Genomic DNA, 13938 nt, shown 5'->3' with positions numbered 1-13938 from the left:
TCTTGTTGATGACACTTCGGCGGCAGATCGTCGCTCATCACGTCCATTGGATCTTTTTTTTTTTTTTTCAGACTGATTGCTAATTAGGATAGCTTTTTTGGTGAGTTTTATCTTTAAAACTTGTTAAACTTGCAATTTTCCTCTCTTTTTTTCTTTATTCGGGCAGATCTTGGAGGGAAGCAGAGAAAAGACTTTAGCCAATTACACACAATTTACTTTAGGCTGAGCATTTTTCAGACTGCACCCAATGTCCCATGCAGCATTCATATAGTTTACAACTACTGTACTGTGTGGTAGCCTCTTATTATAGTGCTCACTTCAGCTTTGAATGCAAAAAGCCTACTTTGAAGAATAGACTGCCCCATCTCCCTTATTCTGCTCACATAACTGAATCCCTGGGAGAGGGAGCAGAGGAAAAGGAGAGCCTGAGAAAACAGCAATTCACACACCGAACACAGAGACCCCTAGTAGCTCAACAAATGAGTGTCTAGCCCTATGTCCATTCATATCGCCCCTCGGTCCGCAAGCCTATTAGCCAGGCATCGCTCCTTGAACATTCACTGTCGACAACATGTGGAGGCATCGCTATAGCAACCAGTGGATATGACATGTGCAATGGACGGGGACTCCTGAGCTGCTGAATATAAGGAGGGGCTCAGCCTTAACTAAATGATCGCAAAAAACCCAACCCCACCACCTCCCCATCTCTTTTCATTGGCACAGAGACGCTGAAAGGACTCACTAGTGGGGCTTCTGCACATTCTTCCGAGGCTCGGAAAATCAGGCGGGCATATCCCACATTCTTCTCCCTTTTCTTATTCTCTCCGACTCTCCCTTTTTTTTTTTTTTTCCTTTTTCTTCATCTTCGTGTTGAAGCCGCGGTCTTTTGTTGGCGCTGGGGGATGCATGGGACCCTCGCAGGGGAACTTTTGGAGAAGCGGACTGAGTGGGCGGCCGGGACGCACAGACGCTTCTTGGAGCTGCGGCGGGCGTCAGTGGTTAACCATGCTCTCTGGAATACAAGACTCAGCATCCTCCGTTTACTGCGAAATGTGCGCTCTGCCCCGCGACATGGATTTGGGTAATTATCTCCTGGCTTGAAACGTTTGTGTCTGGGTTTTCTTTTTTGTTTTTTTCCCCCCCGTTTTTAGTGTGCAAGTTTTAATGCGTCAAATGCGTAAAAGGCGCGGTAAAGGACCGGCTTTGAAAACTTGTCAGCAATCGTAACATCACATTGAAAGCTGGTTTTGCTTCCGATGTGAATGCAAATGATTTTCGTGTGTTGCAGAATATTTCACGAGCTGTGGTTTCACGGTTTCATTTCGTCTCATCCTTTCTGCTACGATAGTCTGCCGGAGATCGAATCTCAAACAGCTTATGGGATAAAATATGGTCGAGCATCGGGAAAAAATACGCATGCAAATATAGCCAATGTAAACGTGAGCTCGTCGATGCATGCCTTGTTAAAACTGGACCTTGAGCTCGGTGGTTTGCTGTGTGCACATCTGGCTGCAGCGGACAAAGTTTCTGTGCAGGTTCATCCTGCCTGGTGCTGCCCGGCTGCAGCTCCAACTCAGAAACCCTGAGATCTGCTAAATCCTCTCAGTGTTTGCACAAATTATTTTTTTTAATTATGTGTTCAGTTAAAATAAAATAAACGCAATTAGCTGTATCTGTTATAAATCTAATGCAACTGAGCTCTTGGTGTCGTGGTCTTAGATTTAATTCCAAAAATCTTGATTGGCTGAAAATTTCATGTTGCAGTTTTTTATGTTAATATGAGTGTGTCCATATGAAATTGCTTTATTTCTTTATTTCTCAAATTAATAATTGTGTTCAAAGACTTTTATGATTTAAATATGTGTGTGAAATGCAGGACAAACAATTTCCACTAATACTACATTCACAAAATTTCAGTAATTTTATAGAGTAGCCTACTTGGTGTCCCAGTGTTTTCTGTGAAAAATAGCATGAATTTTGCATTTCATGTGTAATCTTTTGTTATATAGATAGATATATAGAAATAGATAGAAACTACTTAAATTCAAACCTCTTAAATCCTCAATTGTTGGTGCAACTTTTTTTTTAAAACCTTGGTTTAGGGTTGGTTGAGGTTTGGCAGTTGTGTGTTTGGGAGGATTTTCCTCTTGTACTTCTTAAAGGTATTGTGATGTGAGTGAATGGATGTCCAGCCGCCCCAACAACTCCTCTTTGCTTGACCTTTCCTCTATCATTTGAATAATCCAGAGCACCGAAATCCATCTGCCCCTTGTCTCCTCTCAGATTGGCCAATTCACCAGACAGGGGCAATGTGAATAGAAGAGAGAAGCTGAAGAGGAAAGTCTGTTAGAGGCAGAGAGTAGTAACTCCACTGGGCAGTGTTTATTTTAAAGGAATCAAGAAAAATTAAGTTATTGAGGTTCAAAGGGTGAATTTTGATTATTAATAGAATTAATGGAGGGAAGAAAAATCTTTACTCCATGGTAGTATTTCATGTCTATCTTAAATCTCAATGCAAAATCCTGCTCTAACATTTGAAACTAAATATTTTTTGATTATAGTCATAGTCAACTAGTTACAATTTACTGAAAATAAAAATTTCATATATCGATACTTAACAATTCAAATGTTTTTTTTGTTTTAGTGAATAATTTTAGTTTGGTGTTTTTTAATATTTTAAACATTTGCATTAGAAGTATCTATTTTTAAGACGCACTCCAATTATAGTAAAATACATTTATTACAAAAATAAAATAAAAAAGCGAAGGGACAGACCTCAAAAGGCCCATGAAGGTAATTGTTAGCTTCACATCTCCTCCCTTTTCCTCCCCCTCTTTTTCTCTCTCTTTCTGTATCTCCTCTGGTTTCTTTCTAACACGATTACCGCCTTCAAACACTCTTTTATGCTTGCAGTGCATTTCAAGCCTGTTTGCTCCCACAGTGGAAATACTTTTTATTCATTTCAAGGTGTTTACCTGAATATTTTCAAGAGTAGCGGCAGATTGTAGAGGACCACGTCTTTGATTAACTCGATAAGACGTGTTTTTTTGTTTTTTTGTTTTCAGAATAGAGAAAGGATTTTAGTTGAATATAATAGCCTGGAGTTGTCAAGCAGGTTTGAACCAATAGGTCTATAGGGGGCACTTTGGTTTCAGAGGCAGCAGTCTTGAAGCACTACACTGATGTGACATACTGTTTCTACAGTGCAAAATATGCTGAATATTAGATATATCTAATGAGGGTTTTCAGGTGCTATATTCAGTCATTTATTGTGTGATTATGTCAGAGGTGATGCTGGTTGAAATACATTCTCAACAAGTACTTTAGCAAATGAAAATTGTGTTAATTTCTAAGTGTCGTTCCTGCTGTCTGTATGTTCATTTGATCGCCAAACACAGATGAGTCACTGGATTGAGGCCATTTCTCCCCTCTGTACCCGTATATGAGCCTCTTCAAACCTCTCAGTTGTTGCCTAACCTCTTAATGCTTGATTGAAACTACATGCTCGAGCCACAGCAATTGCAATCAACAGCAACTGTCGTCAGGCCCAACACAGTAATCGAAAAGACCTGGGCATCCACACAACCGCTAAAACATTGGCAATTACGAGCCACAAGGTCAAACCATATTGTTACTGGTCTGAGGTGAAGTGTCTTGTTTTGAAAATGGTATAACAAGATGTAGCTATCCTTCAGCTGGGGCCCATTAGACCCCTCAGGCTAAATGTCAGAGCTCTGCCATTTTTTTTTCTTTTTTTTTTTTTCATGTTGTAGATTTGATTCACTTCACCCATCAATCTTTCAATATTGCATGCAGGCAATTAGGAGCATGTTGATGTATTTGTGCACTGTTATTGATATTGCCCTTTTGCAGATGCATAGCTATTGGCATGTATGTAGCTGATAGAATTAGATCAAAGACTGTGGAGAAACTGGCTTTTATAAAAACTCCATGTTTTAGTGTCAGTCATGGAGAACAGTAAGGAGGATTTGTTTGTTTTTTTCTGTTTTTGAGAGTTAAATTAAAACTAACTTGGCAGGATGTCTGTATTTTATTAAATCAGCAAAGACAGTCTTGAACAGTATGGCTTTATTTTAGGTATCATTAATTATCCTTCCCAAACTGCTTGTAATTATCGCTGTTATGCTCTCAAAATATTCTGTATCACTGGGGTCCACAGGGAATTTATCATTACAGTAAATGGCCACGAGTGGACCAATTATCAACACAAAGGGCAATTCTTTAACCTACGCTGATAATAATCTCTTAGATGATATTACAGCACATTAAAACCTGCCATAGTGAGACAAACCCTATACTTTCCTGTTTGAATTAACATGCAATGTGGGTGTGAATATTTAAAAAAGGATTTTCTATTCAACTGGTGGTGGATGTGTGAAGGTCCAGTCGATGTCTCTCCAGTCCTGGTAGCCATTAGCTGTGCAGCTTGGGCCAGGACCTAATCCAGCCAAACTCAGGACCAGAGGAGCTAATTAAGCACAAGCTTTTAGTATCCCAGCCTCCTGTAGCTGCACAGTGCCAGCCCACCCCATGCCAGCGCTAAATGGGGTTGTAAATATCTATAGTGGGGCACAGTGTGAAGACAGCACTGGACAGGGGCTGGTAATAGGGGTTGACTGAGTCTTAATGCATATTATAAGGCCAGTATTAGAGCTGGCTAATGAGTGGGGGTGGGTCAGACAGTGGAAAGTGGGTGGAAGAAGGAAAGAGCGGGAGAGGAAGTGGCGGTAGGTAAGGAAGCACTCGCGGCGCTGTTGAGTCCACATTATTTTCACGGGAAAGTCAAGACAAGCCTTCAGGTGAAAATTGATGCACTGTAGACTTGATATGGAGGTTGCTGTAAATCAAAAACGACCACATCAATCAGAAAAAAGACATAGCATCCTTTACTGCTCTGACAGTGTGTTCTCTCTCTCTGTTTGTGTGTGTCCTCCAGAGGGGCAGCCTGACCCAGATCCCCGTGGTGAAGGAGACCAGGGTGGAGTCGGGCCAGTTCCTGCTGCTCTCCGTCCTCTGCATGCTCTTCATCCTGGTGGCGCTGGCAGTGTCCGCCACTTTCTTCTGCGTGCGCCAGCGATCCCACCTCCGCATGAAGGAGAAGCTGGCCAGCCTGGGGACTGACACCAGTACTGATGCCACCGCAACCTATCAGGTTAGACCAGCCCCCTCACTATGAGCCAATCAGGGGCCGGGACACTTGGCCCGCGCTCTGCCATTGGAAGAATACACACTGTCAGAATACGGTAGATTTTCTGATTGGTTTGTGAGTGTGTGTTTGTTAATGTGTGTATGTGTTTGCGTCATTCTCTTCTACCTGCTCTTATGGCGGTTTTTGGCTGTTGTGATGATAGTGATTTAGCTTTTTTTAAATAAAAATTATTGTTTTTGTTGTGCAGTGCAATGACTGTACATCAGCAATCACATTTTGTCAGAAATGTTATGCTTTTTATTTCTTGTATTTTTGATTTATTGCTCCAATAGATATTCGCTGCATCCAATTTCAACTCAATGCTCACCCGTGCCTGAGAAGTGTGTGCGTGTGTGTGTGCCGGGGGAACAGGCCGCCCCTATGACCTATTCCCTCTGTTCCTCCAGGGCCATGGACAGCCAGGGCTGTATTGATTTTCAGTGATGGGGCTCAGCTGTGCCCAGCATGGCACTCAGAACATATTTATCTGCATGTCGCGTTAACATTTTCAATATTTAATCAGGTTTTCGCAGGGTTTCTCTATCTATCAAAAGCTGGAGGTGTAACAGTGTTATAACAATGGCCACAAAGAACCGAAATAAATAAATAAAATGAATTCATTTTTTATCTTAGATATTAATTATGTCAGTTTTTGGTTATTATAAATATTCTTCAATATTTTTGTAGTCATGTTTTACTTTATACATATTTTATGTTATATAAGGCACCTGTTCTTTCTCAGTATACCTTTAGGGATTGGATAACATCTCTGTCAGGCGTTCCTGTGGGTGTGTTCTCTATGTTTGACAGATACAGTTGTTTGTGTGCTGTGAGAGAAAGATATTGTTAGATGGCAGCACATAGATGTTGTTTCCCAGCCTGTTTTCATTCTTATTAGTACTCTGAAAGAGGGAGGGGCGCAGGGGAAACCGTTGTCCCACGACTAGTGCTTCTCTCTGGGCTCCATGTGTCTCTCCTCTGACCCTCTCCGGTGCTAACAGCATCACACTGCCTGCTCCTGGGACAATTTTTCGGCTCCGGTACAGCGCGGCGCTTTGCAGAGATGTTGAGAAGTAGGATGAATTATGAGGTGGACTTGGATATTGCCCCGAGGCCAAGGCCCAGGGCACCGCTTCATGACTCTAATCATTAAAGTCTGACGGCGGGAAAGCTGATCCAAGAACAGGGCTTAGAGGGGCCTGTGTTCCAGAGGGAAATATCACTATGATAGATCATGAGATAGCATATGCTTTCACAATGCATTTTGTCTGGTCTGCCCTGCCCTCGCTGTTATTAATTGAGTATGGAAATGAATTCTGTGGAGATGACTAGCTCTGCCCCCCAAAACCAAACATGATGGGCTTTACACATTATGAATTTAACACTGAAAAACCAAGTGTGACCACACCATTTCGGGGGAAATCAGGCAAAGTTTATTTACACATGCATATGATTGCACAAGTCTGACAATAGGGGCTTTTTTCTTTTCTTTTCCCGTTCTTTTCATTCTGTGTATACCAGAGTAGATAATGCCTAGTCTTCAAATTTTTGATGTCCTGTCTCTGCACTAAGGCATGATGGGAGAAAAGCTGAGTCATTGGGAGAAGTGTAATCTTCGTCGCAGTGGGTCTTTTAGCGAGTCTCAGAAACCTGGAGATATCAATCAAAATAGAAAATTATACTTTACAATTGTGCCATTGCATTTTTATCTCCTTTGGTTCTCTGCGGTTATATATTTACAGTGGAGCTCCTGTTTGATTGATGGATAGATTCTCCCGTTGTGTTTCTATCTGTGCAGATTCTTCTTTTCTAAAGAATCTAGTTTTTGCTCTGTAGAGCTTGACTGTGTAGTGTGGTGATTTTTGTGCAGGATTTTAAAAGATCACTGTTTTTCACAGCTAAAAGATCCATTCTTAAACAATGAAGACAGTCATTGTGTTGCAGCCAGGTGTGACATACTGAATTTATTCTATAAATCGTGTAGGGTTCCTCAACCATGTATTTTTGACATAATTAGTATAAGCCCTATAATCCACAAGGATAAGCCATTAATCTAGAGGCAAGTGAGGACAGATCAAGTCAGTCGAGATACAGGATTTTACAAGGTGCATTTACAGCCTCTAACAGCAGGGATAAGCACACAACCTACATAAAACTATTGTTATGTGCATGAAAAGAAAATATGAAACCTTGCAAAGAGTCTGAGGGGAAAAAAACTGCATTTTTGATGATCAGTGCTTCAGCATTATATCCTGTAATCCCCAGGAGCTTTGTCGCCAGCGTATGGCGATCCGGACGTCAGAGCGAGTCGAGCGGCCTGAGACCCTGCGCCACTCGCGGCTCAACAGCGTCTCGTCCCAGTTCAGTGATGGCCCCGCAGCCAGCCCGTCCACCCGCAGCAGCACCTCCTCCTGGTGCGAAGAGCCAGTGCCATCCAACATGGACATCTCCACTGGTCACATGATACTGGTAAGGAACTTGCTTTGACTCCAAAGACAATGTGGGTAATGAGTCATGTGGCGAGGGAGAAGAGACGGTGAATAGATGGAAGTTGGTTAAGGTGTGGTTTGTTGTAAAGCCCTCAGAGACTTTTTGTGGTTCTTAGCATCGGATTATTACAACTAAACAACCACAACATGTCATTTCTCACTGACTGTGCACTTAACCTGCCAGGGTGAGTTTAGTGTAGTTTGAGAAACTTCCATGCTTTTTGGACAGGGGCTACTTGTACCCCAAGAGGTACTTCTGCAGTTGCCACTGGTAACATGGATTGTTGAGTTATTGGTTATATTAAGCAATTGAAATAGTTAGCTAGCTAGTTAATTGGTTAAGCAATTGAAATAGTTAGCTAAACATATTGTATTGTACAGTGTACAATTGAAATAGCTCAAATTGGATTAACATTTGAAACAGCTAGCTTAAAGTAATGGATGGTTGAAATAGTTAGTTAAACGTAATGAATAAACAGTTGGAATAGCTAAAAGTAATGGATAAACTGTTAAAATAGTTACCTAAATGCAAGGGTTAAATAGTTTAAACATCTTCTGCAAACAGTGTTGAACGAATGCAAACAACTCGATCGAAACGACCTGAACATTTACAGTTCAATATTTATTGTATCAATAAACCGTTTTATATCACTAACAACATCCTTCTTAAAATCCATTCAAATGATGTTGGGAGCTGTCGGGGGGTGTGGATGTAGGTGTAATCATCTGTAAGGGGCTTTGGAGATACGTCAGGCAGAAGAGGTTGGGAACGACCAGATCTAACAGGAATAGGCTGTTGAGGTATTTCATGTGAGCATATATATTATAGTGCTTTTAAAACTATGAATATGCAAGGCCCTGTGCTGAAAACCAACAGCTTGATTTTTCTCTGTTTATCTGTTTGGATGTTTCTTTTTCATTCCTCTCTCACCTCATCCTCCTCAGAACTCTGTTATCTTTGGGTTTTTTTTTTCCATCACTCTTCCCGCTGTTTTCTCACTCTTGTTTTATCTTGGCTCTGTTGTCTTCATTTTTTCTCCTCCAACTTTTTCCTCCCTTTACTATGTCATTTTCTCTCTTTATCATTCTGTCCTGCTTCTCTCCCCACTGTCATTTTCATCTTTTACCTCCTCCGTCTCTCTCACTGCTGCAGCAAAATAAGGTAGACATTGTTTTGCGTCATGGGAGCAGCTCAAAACTGAAATATCATTACCCATCTGATTGTCATTTGGAGGTTTTAGAAATTTTTATTTTATTTATTTTTTGGTTGAAAAAGCTTTCGGTTGCCAACGCTTCCACAAACACACAATGGATTGTTTTAATTTTGCACAACTTTCGCTTCATTCATTTGAGACAAGCTTGATAAAAGAGATGGATAGATGCCTTGCAGTGTTTCCATTAATGGAGAGAGCATTCATCACACTGCATGTCTAGCTTTTATATTGGGAGGCTATAATGAATGAGAGTGAATCTGAGTAATGCCTTGTATTGGTGGTAATAGATGGGTTTTGTTGCACTCGTCAAGGCTTGTTTGTGAAGCCCCTTTTGAAAACATTGACAATAGAAAAGCATTTAGCCCTGCAATAACAAAAGAGGCACTGTGAATCATTTCTAGGAGCTGTTATTATTAGCCCCAGTTTCTTCACAGCAGCAAAGCAGGCATTGCAAAGTAGAAAGGTAAAACACACAGGGACCTTTACTTCTCTTTCATGCCATGATTGACATGGAGATGTCCTATAGGGGTTCTTCTTTAAAATTCCACTGCCATCTCACATGAAACCATGTGTGAGATTGCCTTGTTATCACTGATCTCAGACCTATATTTTCCCATCTCGGCTCTCCTCTCCTCTCATCTCACCCCTCTCTCGCTCTCTGGAGCTCACACCGTGTGGAGAAGGATGATGAATACTCGGCTTTCCAAAGCACATATGCTGGGGGTCCTTTTTTTTTTGAGGCCCAATCACCCTACACACACACACACACACACACACATACAATATATACACGCATAAAACCACTGTGCTACTGCGAGGGTGCCGTCAGGATAAATGAACTACGATGTTGAGCCCCACTGTTCGGCCCACCTTAAGACTTAAAAAGTCTTGCATAACGACTTCCGACTTCAAAACTGAAATTGGATGCTTTTGTGTGCTGAGTCATCTGCTGTGTTTTTTCAGAGCTATGACACACCTCTGCTGTCTTACACTTTCTATCGTCTCTCTTTTGCCTTTTTCAGCTGCAGTATGGTGCTACAACCTTGCAAATGTTACCTACTAAGTGGTTAAAAACCTCAAAAAACAATTACCAGATCTGACATGTAAGCATGTGTTACTTACGTGGCTGTATTCCTGTGCTTATTGCTGCAGTGCAAATCCTTTCAGCACCATGGACAGCACTTTATAGTCACTAAACTTGTTATTCCTCACAAGCATGTGAAACAAAAAACACATGTCTGGAAACACAATGTCTAGAAACAGGGTCAAAATGTTGATACTGTTGCTATAGTGCTCCCTCGGCTTAATCACCTCTGTACTGGAAAGAGAAGAAAAATCAATAATTATGTAGGTTGAGGCTCTTTTTCATTATGTTGAGTAGTTATTGTTCAATTTTATGTGAAATGATGAATTATTTGCTCAAGTAAAATAGCCACTGACTCATGCAACATGCTCTGCCCTCAGTGGCTTTTACTCACAATTTTAAATTTAGTTTATGAGCCAGTCAAATTCCATTCAAGACAAAACAATGTGTGTTTTTTTTATTTAACTATTATTAGTCACACAAAAACATACATATTAATACCTTTTTTTCCGCCTCTCACGGCTGTTTATCATATCATAAAGCTCCCTGTACAAACTGTTACCAGTATTGTTCGTTTTAATTTGACAGTGGAGCTTGACAGTAATGTGTTACCTGTTGTGTCTGGCTCCCCTGGTTGTCCCTTCATCCTGATTTCACCCGGCACCCTCTGCTGCCGAGGAGACTGCTTAGGAAGGATTAGACATTGTTTCCCTGACACCCAGGCCTCCAATCCCAACCCTCTGATTGGCAGACATAATCCCCCCATTCACTAAACCTTCGTTACCCTGTCTCTGGAATACGCCATGGTCCACTGCCTCCCCCTAGGAACGGGAGGGCTTGATAAGGGCCTGCTGGCTGCATTGCATTAAGCTGCAAAAATATGAATTTGGAATGCAATCGATTCAGGGCATCGTTTGAATAGAATGGGATGCAATTCAGAGTGGATTTATCAAGTACATGGAGATGTAATATTGGTAGGGGAGGTGGGACGCTGTCAGGCTGGCAAGCAGAGAGTACTTGTACAGGGTGACAAGAGCATAGTGGTGACAGCCTCTGTCAAGTGGCCATAATGGCATGCTGTCATTTTCCAGGGAAGACAGCACTGTGTGTTTGCGTAGGCGATGCACAACAACACGCACGCAAATATATGTGTGTTCCCTGCTATTAGAATTGACATTAACTATTTTTTTTGCATGCATAAAATTAAAAGCTCAAACAGGGATGGCTCCAAGTAGAAAAAGCAGAAATATCACTTTATGTCATTAATGGGTTCAGATAGAACACATTGTGCTGTTGTGTTCTCTCATTATGCAGCTGCATTATTCGCAAGAGTTGCTTTTTTTTGTTCTCAGTGTGGCTTTTAACACCTGAGTGGCACCTTTGGTCCCGTATCTAACAATAAAACTTTGATTTCCATTGTCTGTAGGATTTGTAATGTTCTTATAAGTCACCTAATATGCTTTGCATGCATGCTGGAGATGTCTGAATTCACAAGTAAAGGGTAATTGCCTATTATGCGTTGGACAAGCTTATTTGTGATTATCATCTAAGTAGGAATTGTATATATCCTGCAAAGGTTTGGATTTCCCTTTTGACAGACAGGAGTGAATAAATCGGATGTAACAATGGAGTGTCACCTCTCTGCTCAGCCTACCTTTACCGCCTTTAATATGGGATAAAAACCCGGCACATCTGGGTATCACTTTCATTGTATTAGCCAGCTGATCCCTGACATCAGTTTATGAGTCTGTAATCTTCTGCCTCACACAATAGCGGACTAAACCATTTAACCCCATTGGGAGGGGAGCCATGATACAGGAGTGAAAGCGAAACACGGCACTATGCTAAAAAAGGCCGTCTTGCCAGCTACAGCCTCTAAGCTCCCTAAGACTTGCCCTGGTTTGGGAGAATACACACACACACACACACACACACACACATACACAGGCCTCGTCCCCTCCCCCTTTTCTTTTTCCATCTTTGTCTCTCTAGCGAATTCAATTTTGTCTTCTCCAAGCGACGGCTTAAATGCAGACAATCTTATCAGTGGCTGTGCAAGCAGTGAGGGACGTGATTGAAACACCCCTGAAGTATTTCCAATGCAGACAAACCTTTCAGGAGTCTTAATTGTGTGTGATTTTTTTTCTCTTTCTCAGTCAAACACACATGCACAAACACACGAAGACACAAACATTAGCACACCTTCCCCACCTAGATCTTCAGCAGCCTCCTCCTCACCCAGCTGTTATGCTATACAACAGCTTAGAACAATAATGCTCCATGACACCTGATCATGGCTTTAATGGAAAGTGTTGTTGTCACGGATTTAGTGTTTTTGGTCCAGTTTATTTATTGGTTAGCCTGTGGTGAAGAAAATACAATGGAAAAAAATAACAACAAGCTATTTCAAGCCAGCTATGAAATGGGGAAGATGAATTGTTTCATGTTTCTGGTTTAATTAATGCAAATTTGCTGCAAAACAAGCACAAAATATCTTTTTACAGCCACATTTTGAGATAAATTCTCTCTTTCGCATGGTTCTGGCTTGTTACCTGAAATGGTGGCTAAGGTGGTGTCTGTTTTCCTCTAGTCATACATGGAGGACCACTTGAAGAACAAGAACCGTCTGGAGCGTGAGTGGGAGGCCCTGTGCTCCTACCAGGCAGAGCCCAGCGCCTGCAGTGTGGGGCAGAGTGAGCAGAACTCTAAGAGGAACCGCTCAGACGCCGTGGTCGTATGTGAGTCCATTCATTTTTTTCTTTTTCTGTTTTTTTTTTTTTTTACTGTGAGACTGTTCCCACCATTTTACAAGGCCAACCCAGTGAGTAACTGTTGTTGAAATATTTGTGAACAGATGCTTCAAAGAGCTACATAAAACCAGTCGGATAAACAAGCCAAAGCGACACTGTTAAGATATGTTTCCAAACAAATAATCCGTCTAAGTATTGTTTTTCCTGAAAACAAATAAAGGACATTTGGGTGAGAAAGTTGTTATTTTGCAATTCAAATCAACTTGCTTTGAGATGAAATTGACCGAAGACAAAGCAATTTTATCAACTAACTATATTATTATAGTAATACAGGAACAGTAACTGAACATCCACTGTGTGCAAAGATGCTAGTATTTCAGAGTTTGGGAAAGTTTACATTCAAACAACCTCACCCACAAGTATGTTATGTTAAGTGTCATTTTAATTACATTTGAATGAATGATACTCTGCTATAGTGCTAGGGCTGGTTAGCTCTACCCTGAAATACACAAACAGTGCAGGTCCTTTATGCCATGAGGACATTTAAACCAGGGACATGTAGACTATGTACAAGTCCATATTAAGACCCATTTACAGGATTCTCATTTTTAAACCAACTCTGCTGGAAACATTTAAATGTCAGCTGGAGATGGAGTTTTCAACCAATCCTGAAATTCTTGTGGTAGCATTAGGTTATAGTAGCTAGCTACAGCGGATATAATCATCTAACAACATCCCACTATCCCCACTATTATTTTTAAACTGCATAAGCCTTGTGAGAACGGAAATTACACCAACTTTATACTCGAGTAATCACCCTTAAATACCCTGAAAACCATCCAAATAATCAGTCTATTATTATGAGTAATGGGGAACTAAAAGAACATAACATTTTGCGCCAAAGTTAGAACAGTTTGGATTATTTTTCTATATTTCTGTTTTTGTCTGTGCTCTTTGAGTGGGCGGGGCTCAGTATGAAATGTGATGACAGTTGGTGGGTTGCTCAGTCGGTCAAATCAGATCGAACCACATCCACACAGCCCTGACGAAGAGTTTGTGTTCACCTCTAACTTATATTTATTATCATAAATAATAACTAATGTCTTTTTAAAGTTTTTTTAAAATGTGTGATTTAGTCCTGAAGTTAAGAAAAAGATTCGAGGCCAAGTTTTCAGTGGCTTCAACTTGAAGT

At 41.0% G+C, this 13938-nt stretch overlaps 1 protein-coding gene across 1 annotated transcript in view; it reads left to right on the top strand.

Moving 5' to 3' along the window:
• Positions 1-13938, top strand: part of ptprn2 (protein tyrosine phosphatase receptor type N2) — a 106668-nt gene that overhangs the window by 75253 nt on the left and 17477 nt on the right. The window contains exons 12-14 of the mRNA XM_035656926.1: positions 4958-5173; positions 7475-7678; positions 12587-12734. Coding sequence (XP_035512819.1) covers positions 4958-5173; positions 7475-7678; positions 12587-12734 — 568 coding nt within the window. The remainder of the gene's footprint in view (positions 1-4957; positions 5174-7474; positions 7679-12586; positions 12735-13938) is intronic.

The sequence above is a fragment of the Morone saxatilis genome, unplaced genomic scaffold, assembly GCF_004916995.1.
Source record: "Morone saxatilis isolate NCDOM2014 unplaced genomic scaffold, NCSU_SB_2.0 Contig0, whole genome shotgun sequence".
Classification (NCBI taxonomy): Eukaryota; Metazoa; Chordata; class Actinopteri; family Moronidae; genus Morone; species Morone saxatilis.
The sequence above is the reverse complement of the archived record's forward strand: the minus strand, read 5'-3'. Positions and strand labels throughout refer to the sequence as shown.